Raw genomic sequence first — 9,272 nt, forward strand, 5'->3', positions numbered from 1 at the left:
CCATATAGAAGGAAGCATTGAATTCTGAAGCACGTAGGTACGATCCAAAAATAGAAAAATGCTTCTGATCATGATCTGAAAATATATAAAGAAATCACCATGTGGTATTTCAAATTACAGAACAAATTCCGAAAAATTACATCACATAGACATGCACCTTATTTACTGATGTAGGTATTTTCAACTCCTATGGTGACTTGTACTGTCACCAGTATGCAATATTGAAGTTAATAGTAAGTGGTATTGCCAAGTATATTCCAGACAATTTTCAAATTCATAACCATTAACTAGACAGTTTTATTAACCTGCTAGGACATACATAAGCTATTTGAACAGTACCACCAAGACAGTCATTAAACACCCTGAAAGAGCATGCTGCCATGGTTTTTGCTTTAAAATTTAAAACAGGCAGCTTTATGCAGGGATGGTAACTAGCTGCACAACAGATCTTTTCATAATAAAAGTTAGCTGCCAAAATTAATGAAAAAACAGACACACATTAAATCTAACGAGAGAAAGAAGACATAAAAATATATTATCTCATTTTTAAATTAGAAAGTGGGAGAAGGAGGTGGTTTTTTAGCCTACTACTCTTGCACATTCAAAATCCATTTTTAACTTTGCTCCTAAAACGGCTGCCCAACTCTCAGTTTAGCACTAGCATAACTCAGGATGTCAGTAACTAACTCACTCACCCCCCAGGCCAGATACAGATTTCTATTCCCAGCTGTCCACCTACTTTTTCCCTAAAAGATTTAATTGCTTCTGAAGCAGTTCTCAAAATGACATAGCTTTTGGCCAACCATATTAAAAGTAAAACAGGAGTAAGCCTGAATTTTTTTCTTAAATATCACAAGCGCTAATACAGTACACGGGCAAGAAAGCCACTTGCTACAGGTTGTTGCTTTAAGGAAAGCAAGAAAAAAAAAAGAATGCTCACAAGTAATTAAAGCCAGCATTCATAGCAAAAGCCTTTTCATAAAAACACAGGTTCAATTTAATTACATTTTCAAGGCAATAAACTTCAACTGTTTACATAAGACTGTTGAGTTTGTTTCAAATAGTTTCCCTACCACTTTCCAGTTTTAATTCAGATAGAATCACACACCTCTATCCATCTCTCACAGGGAAGGAGAGAAGTAGATTTGAGGAATGAAAATAGAAATTCAACCGTTTGGGGCATTTGTAGGTAAAGCTAAGTGACAATACAATAAAAACTCATTGTAAAATGCTGGTTTGAAAATTTTCATGGAGAGTGTTCGAGAGAAGATCTTCTGTAAAGTAAAGCATTGTGGAGGTAGAAGACAAGAAAGGCACAAAGAAAGCAGGTTTCAGTTCCTTAATCTTCCCCTTCCTTAGCTCTATAGTCAGGATAATCATCTCTGCTTTGATAAAAAAGTCACAAATTAACCTAATTTTTGAAGGAATCTAAAAGCTAAGATTGTGGATTCTCTGATTACTTAAAATCATAAATTCCAAACAGTTTCAGCATTTCCTGGTTAGTTTTTCTTTCCATCCACAGAAAACAAGGTGTCAGTACATTTCTGAATGATATTTCAACTTCACACAAAACCTATGAAAGTCAGAGGTAACACAACAGAACCTAAGTTTCAACAACAAAACTGCCCTCAGCTAGCCAAGGGGAAAGGAAAAAGCAATACTGAAAGTTGGAGGAGGTGCAGTGCAGTCCCAGGTTAAAACAATGACAAACTTGGTTTTGCCAGATTTTGCACCTCAAGGATATGTAATGTGAACAAACATTCAACTTACCATTTGTCTGCAATGATCTTGCCAGCATTTATTTATCTTCTTTAAAAATAAAAGACTATCCAGAGAATCTGTACAGCATCCATTAAGGAAAACTAGTTTGCCAGTATCTTTTGAGGCTAGATTCTGGAGATGATCTTTGCCAGCCATTTTAAGCAAAGCTGCTCCATGGATATTTCAATGTTACTGTGTCTGCCAGAGATAAACCGTTAATTGCAGAGCTTCTGCCCAGCACGGGGCCTGGCAGTTTTCCAAAAGGCCTCCCTATGTTTTCAAGGAATAACACTCACTGCTCTTCAGTAATACCATCTAGTGGCTGTACTGTATAACCTTAATATAGATTTAAACAAGAAATCCCACCAGTGTCAAAAACAACCTTGTCACCAACCGAGGTGAGAGGGATGGAAAGGTTATTTTGTTTGTTTAATGAGTTCACACTGTGCACAACAGGAGTGACCCTAATCTCTTAAAAGCAGTTACAGTTCTAAATAATCCTCAACAAATCCAAATACCACTCCTTTCATATACATCTCCAGGTCACCCTAAGTAATCTACAGACTTTTCCTCATTACACAACAGATCCAACTGTTATTCAAAAATAAAAGAATTTTCATGTGTCATATGAGTAAATCCAAATGAGGCTTTACCTTCCTCTCCCACACATTATCATCTCCAACTCATTCTGGCCAAATCTGATTAATCTGATCTCGTGTCCTTGGGATATAAAGTGATATACCTGTAAAATACAAAATCCTCAACTCCCCAATCCACCAGTTTTGTCAAGAGGGCAGGGTGAAAGCGAAGTTTTAAAATATCTCTTCATAAGATAATCTAAAGCCTGAAAAAGCAAGGAGGCAAAAAATGGTTGACTGTACTCTGCTTTAAAGCAGACTATAAGATTTGGTTCTCAGAGATCAGGTATGTTTAAGAGACTAATATACTGGCTAATGTGCTGCGTAGAAGCCAGACTCCTTAAACTGGACTCAAAAAAACAAACAAAAACCCCAAACAAACAAAACAAATAAAAAACCCCACAAAAACATATAACCCAAACCCATGTTAGTACTTAGCTATGTAACAGGAAGAAGAAATTAGCTTCTTTATGACTGTAGGCATCTACCTGGGAAATGCAGTGAAGTGAGAAACTGAGTCACAATCTAAAGCACATTTAAAGCATTCACCTGGAAGGAAGGCTCTTTCTGGGCCCCGGTCCCTTTTTTCTTTCCTTTTATCCTATCAATTGGTGCTACTGAAATACATACAGAGACCTGGGAAACACTGCCAGCAGCCACAGTACCACAGTATCTGTTCAGTATGGCACTCTCCATACAGCATCTGCTTGCTAAGGCACTTTGCAGGAATGTGGGGACAGCAAGGTGAGCAGGGACTCTACTGCCCAACAAAGTGCAGACCCAAGGCTATTACACAAAATACAACTATCATATAAAGCACCTTTTCGACATGCAAAGCTTGACTGGATTCAGACCACAAGGTTGGCTGCACCCAGGTGTCCACAGAAGATCTACAGGCACTTCTGTGACCCATTGAGACAGAAGAAAAACTCAGCAATGTTACTCCAGTAAACAAAGGGGAAAATTACCAAATTACATTTCTGTGTATCCCAAATGATCTTCTGAACTTAGAGCTCTCTCACAAGAACCTCCCAAGGTACACATAAGATATCTGAAGGCTTGTTGAATGCCTTTGTGACACATTGCTGCTGAACACTAGTTATTATTGGTCAAATGTTTATGTTTGAGAATTTTCTTCCTGTTGTTGAAAAAAATCACTGTATTTTTTTTAAGCTATTATTACCATAAAGATCTCTACTACTTACCCACCATAGAAATTTATACCTGCTATGAAATTGCATAGTGCTACTGAAATTTTATAGACTAGGTGTAAAATTTGCATTCCTATTAAAATTATAAGTAAATTCTTATTAGCACGCTACTTACAGGTACACAAAAATTATTTACCCAGATAACTAAAGTTGCTTACACCCAATTTGAAAATATGTAAGTGGTCAAAGAACTTCTTTAACACATAAAAAATTACTGGAGTAATTTTTAAAAAGTGTTGCCTTAAAAAATAACGATTTTAACTAATCATTATAACCATTTCTGTGCACGACAAAAGGATATTCTCTAAATTGAAGGATTTGTGCTTTCACATGTTCTTCACAGACTTGTCGCAGCTGTTTGTACAGTGTAGCAGAGACTTTGTAAGAGCAGAGATTTTCAACAGCCTAAAAAAAACCAAAAGATTACGAATGAGACCAAAAAAACCCTCAAATTTTTGTGTCTGTGTAACTTACACTGACAATAAAGGAAAAAATTCAGTATTATATGTTCAATGTGCGTAAAACCAAAATAGCAAAATGAAATTCTGTAGAAAAATTAAGACTTCATGACTCCTGATTTTGATCCCTTCTTATTCTGCTACATTTTGTGTGCAAACAAGGTTCACCATCACAATCTGGGTCATATTTCAGATGTGTTGTAAATATTACCAGAACTCGACCTTCCCCAATACTGCCCAATAGATTTCCTCCTGTAGGTCCATTTTGTGAATCCTTCACAAGTGCTTTTTTTGGAGGGGTAACACAATCATACCAAGTATTTTAATTTCTTAATAACTGTAAGGTAGATATTTCAACCAGTCTCTCTAAATGGTAAACGAGTAACAGCTACTTTCCTGTCTCTTTATCAACTTATTTCTTTCCAAATATTTGCACTGATTCACATACTCACACTAAGGTATATAAACTGAGCAGAAAAAATAATTTAACAGCATCCCCCCTGCCCCAAAAAACCCTCAATCCCATATTAATCATTATATAAAGACTTTAATTGATTTATTGGGAGCTCACAGAATTTAGTTTAGTATTTATCCTTAGTTAACTAAGGAGACCAATTCTGCCCAATATCAAACATTCTTGTAGTCACTGTATTAATGGCAATAGCCTTTATGCCATGAGGCAACACTGCAGAGAACACTGCCAAAGATTTAAAGCACTATGTCACCTGGGCAACTAGAACTGACCCAAGAATGTTTTCCTTCACTCCAGACGATTTACAATGTCACATTTTGTTGATAAATTTTCCAGTAACATCAATGAACTTGGACAAATTTTCAGTATTTTTGCAGTGTTAGGTCTTTATGGATTTTTTTTCCCAAATTCTAGCTTTTTTTAGTGTCTTATTTTGTTGTGTTATGAAACATTATGGTGCCTAATGCCAGTACGTAATTCTTTATCAAAGCATTACTAAGGGTTCTTCACTCTGTTTCAATTTAAGATCACCCAAGCACATGGGCTAGGAAGTGCCCAGGTCAAGGGAGAGGTGAGAGGAAAAACAGAGCTGCTCTGAACAACTTGGTCTAATAGAAGGTGTCCCTGCCCATGAGAGGGGGGTTGTAACTTGATGATCTTTAAAGGTCCCTTCCAACCCAAATCATTTTATGATTACTTGGCCAACAGCGCTGGCTTAAAGTGAATTACAACCTGCAGTCATACCACCTCAGCATCACCTGTTCCCGCTTCATTTTTTAGTTTTTTAAATCTTTTATTTTTGGATGGCATGAAATCTTTATTCACCATTTATTTCATTCAGCTTTTCCTGCCTCTCTTTCTGAAGAAACTTGATTTGACTTTTATTCATCTTGCATATACTTACTTTGAAAAAAAAGACAGTAATAATCACATCTACAAAAATACCAGAGAGATGACACTTTTAGCTTCTTCACTCACACAGATCTAGTAAAAGGTTTGTTTCAAATCAACCTTTTAATAATTTGTTTGAAGCAGAGGCTTCTGTTTTAACATTTAACATGCAAGTTATTGCTAATTCTTGTATTATTTCCTCTATAGATTCTAACACACTGAAGAGTCTGTCTTCCAAAACATAAAGTGAATCTGCCTCACAGAGCTCTCCCCATGGGGTAATTCTCACCTACCTAATGTAATTTTATTTAAATGCACATAAAAATGGCTTTCTCAATTTTGATACAACATTAAAGTATACAAACAAAATTACACACAGTGATATTACAGGTTTTTTCATCTGGTCTTAAAACAGGTAAGAAAAATGACACTTGGATTTGCAGATAGTCTGTTATATTTCCTCAGATACAGCTTTTCCTATGCACTCATCCAAATAAAAGTCTAGTCAGGACTCATAACTTTTTTTTCCTTTACTACTGCACTGCCCTATTCTATGTCCTCCAGAAGGACAGTAGTGCCCCATTTCAGGTTATTTAGGGCCTCATTGCAAAGGTAATTTTTTTTTTTCCCATTATTTTTATCACTCATTCCTCAGTTCTTCAAACTGCCCCACTTTCTCTATCCCACCAAGTATAAGCTACTTCTATCAAAACCTATGCAATCTACCACCAATCCCAGACATAATTTCTATTTTAGTCACAAAAAATTGGCTGCCACCCTCCAATTGCTCACTGACTGTGTCTCTGCCAATCACCTTCGTGCCTGATCCCATGCTGCCTCTAACGCCTGGAGAGGAGTAGACTTCAGGCTTCCCACAAAGCCTTGTCATTGTTCTTTGGTTTCTCCTCAGATACTGAGCCAAATTAAATAAATAAATCAGAAAGTTCAAAGGCAGGCTGGTACCCCAGCCTGCTCACTGCACTGAACTCTAGCAGGCCTCTCACTCCCTTCCATAACATTGGAGAAAGACTCAAAAAAAGGGGGAAAAAAAAAAAAAGTGCCCCGATACTAAGAACTTACGCACACTGTGCTCACCAACAGGCAGCTAAAACGATCTGTAAGTACAGATCAGGTTTCCAATGGATGCTGAACCTCATCTTTTATTCCTTTGGCACGTAAGTACCTGTATGTGCACAGGAACACTGACTGCCACCACCCTCTGTGCAGAAATCTTGCTGTTCTGCTGCCTCACTGATTATTCGACCAGCCTCGTGCAGTTTTTACAAACAAGCAGGCAAAGAGAAAAAGCAAGAAGTACAGTTCTCCCTTCACAGTTTATCTGAAATCTCTCTTCTCCTCTTCTGCCAAAACTCAAGTCTGTACCCCAGCGATTTCATATCCATATTACTATAATCTCATTTCTGAGCCTCTGAAAACAAGTTAGGTAATGCTCAAAGCATCTGTGGGATTTTTTTCTTTTTAGCTAGGCATGAAAAAGCAGGATTTTTGAAATGCTGAGTTTAAAACGATAAAATGTATTATGCAATTCAAACTCTGCAAACCTGTAAGTATTGATAGATGAATACATCACAGTCAATTTTTCTATTTCAAGAGAATAAATTATATCAAGTCAATATACATGTACATAATCACCCATTTTAGACCCTTATATTATACACTCCAACCAATCACAGAGACAAGTATAGTTACAGTCAGTTTTCAAAACCAGCCTGACTTTCTTGAGCATGGACCCAATATGAACTCCTGGCCCTCTTCTCTCTCTCAAAGTCTGCACTTTGCAGACAATATCAAACCTACCTTAACCAAACTCTGAGAAAGTGTCAGGTGAGCATAATAGATCTTAAGTCCTGATCTGGTAAGGGCATCAACAAATGGGGCATCTGCAGATCAAACACCTACACCCACTCATGAGAAAATTCATAACTAACTTATGCTGTGTAGTACAACTTACTGCATTGGCAATTTTTTATAACATGCTCACTATAAAAAAATCACTACTTCAGTTAAATACCTCAAAGTACATACATTTAAAATAATATAGAACTAAATTACATAAAAACTGAGAAAGTAGAAAGAAATGGCTCATGAGTATGTCTCTCTTTTACCCTTCCTAGTCCCTGCTCCATTAGTCCACATGTTCCAGAAATACTTTTTCACCACTTGAATAAAAAAAATAAGATCCTGATTGTTATGTAAATGTAACAGTAATCTGAAAACATGGGTAAACTGACAGTTTGCTGCCTGCTCAATTGATATTCCTTCGCAATATCCCAAGAAGTATTGATGCTGAAGTGTCATGTTATTATCTAATAATGGCAAACATTTCAGCTTCACTATTTACAAGAGACCATACCATGTACAAAAATCATTATAAAATATATACATTCATAAGCCAGTTAGAGGAACATCCCATTTTCAGCATGTTGAGTGGGCATACTATTGAAGATACCAAGAGAAATCTCAGCCGTGCCCAGGAATAGATTTCTGTGTCTCCCACCATAAACTGCTTTTTCATGGGCCAAGATCCTGGTAACTCTCCAAGGCACTGATATATAAAACTGCAAACTGACTAGAAATGGAGCATGGAGCAAAGTGTTCAAAAAATATAATCAGCTTTTAACAAATCAAATTACACCATGCTGAATGCGTGCTCTGTGAAAGTCCCAAAGCAGTTTATTTGCCTTCTGTTAAACTCAAAGAAATGAAACTAAAACCCTATGTGCCTTACCTGGTAGAGCTCTTCGAGGTTGTATTTAATAGAAATGCTACTCTGTATTGCTCCCACTGCTTCATGAAGTTTTTGCCAGGTGTCGTGAGTGTAATTCTCGGGTAATTTGGGTCTTTCTGTGAAGTAAGACACAACTAGTTGAAAAACAACCACCCAAGAGGAGTCTGCAGCGATCTCGCTCACCCTGCTCCACCGAGTCCTGCCAAGCCATGCTGTGCTTGACTGTGTAACTCTGGCACTGGCAGAGGGGTCACCAATTCCACCCGAGGCGACCAAACCTTTGCACGACGCATATGACCCCTGGCTGCTGTGTGTGAGCCCGTGTTACTTTTAGCGAGGTACCCACCCTCGCCTGGCTCTAATCAGCGCTGACACTAAGGTGGCTCTCTGCCCGCTCCCCACAGGGCGCAGCCGCCGCTGCCCCCGGGCGCGGAGCCCCACGCGTGTCCCCGGGAGCCCCGGCACGGGCACGGTGCCAGCGGCGGGCGCGGTATCAGCTCGGGGCAGCCGCCCCTCGCCCCGATAAGGCGGCGGGGCGGGTGACAGCGGCGGGGCCCCGCCGGACCGGCCGCGGGGGAGGCGCGGGGAGCGGCCGGGGCCGCGGTAAACAAAGGTCGGGCCGGGGCCGAGCGGCGGGGCCAGGCGCACCTGCCGGGGCAGAGGGCCCGGCCTGCCCCGTACCCACCTCTGAAGTTCTTGATCACGAGTTTCTTGGAGGAGGCGGTAGCGCCTCCGCCTCCTCCTCCTCCAGCGGCGCGGGTGGCGGTGGCGGCCAGCGAGGCGGGCTTGGTGAGCCCGTTGGTGTGCCCCACCAAGGCCGACAAGTGCGGCTTCTTCTGCGGCTCGTCCGCCATCTCCGCCCCGGGCGCCGTGTCCGGCCGGGGCAACGCGCTGGGCTGGGCCGGGCCGGGGCCGCCCGGTCCCCGCCTCCGCTCCCCTCCTCCTCCTCCTCCGCCGCCACCCAGCCACCCTCCCCCACTGCCCGCGGGCGGCTGCCAAGCGCCGCCGGGCCGGGAGGCACGGATAGCCGCCCGGCTGCCCCGGCGGCCGGCTCGCCGTGCGGGTCTGCGTCCGTGCCCCGGTCCGGGCCGC

At 40.7% G+C, this 9,272-nt stretch overlaps 1 protein-coding gene across 1 annotated transcript in view; it reads right to left on the reverse strand.

The window, feature by feature from the left end:
- CUL4A (cullin 4A) overlaps positions 1–9,065 on the reverse strand; it is a 37,933-nt gene extending 28,868 nt beyond the window's left edge. The window contains exons 1-5 of the mRNA XM_050333354.1: positions 8,866–9,065; positions 8,181–8,296; positions 3,911–4,015; positions 1,771–1,839; positions 2–75 (exon numbers count right to left, since the gene is read on the reverse strand). Coding sequence (XP_050189311.1) covers positions 2–75; positions 1,771–1,839; positions 3,911–4,015; positions 8,181–8,296; positions 8,866–9,034 — 533 coding nt within the window. The 5' untranslated portion in view covers positions 9,035–9,065. The remainder of the gene's footprint in view (position 1; positions 76–1,770; positions 1,840–3,910; positions 4,016–8,180; positions 8,297–8,865) is intronic.
- Between the last annotated feature and the right edge of the window lie 207 nt (positions 9,066–9,272).

This window comes from Myiozetetes cayanensis, unplaced genomic scaffold (genome assembly GCF_022539395.1).
Source record: "Myiozetetes cayanensis isolate MyiCay16 unplaced genomic scaffold, myiCay2020 scf5-8, whole genome shotgun sequence".
Taxonomy (NCBI): Eukaryota; Metazoa; Chordata; class Aves; order Passeriformes; family Tyrannidae; genus Myiozetetes; species Myiozetetes cayanensis.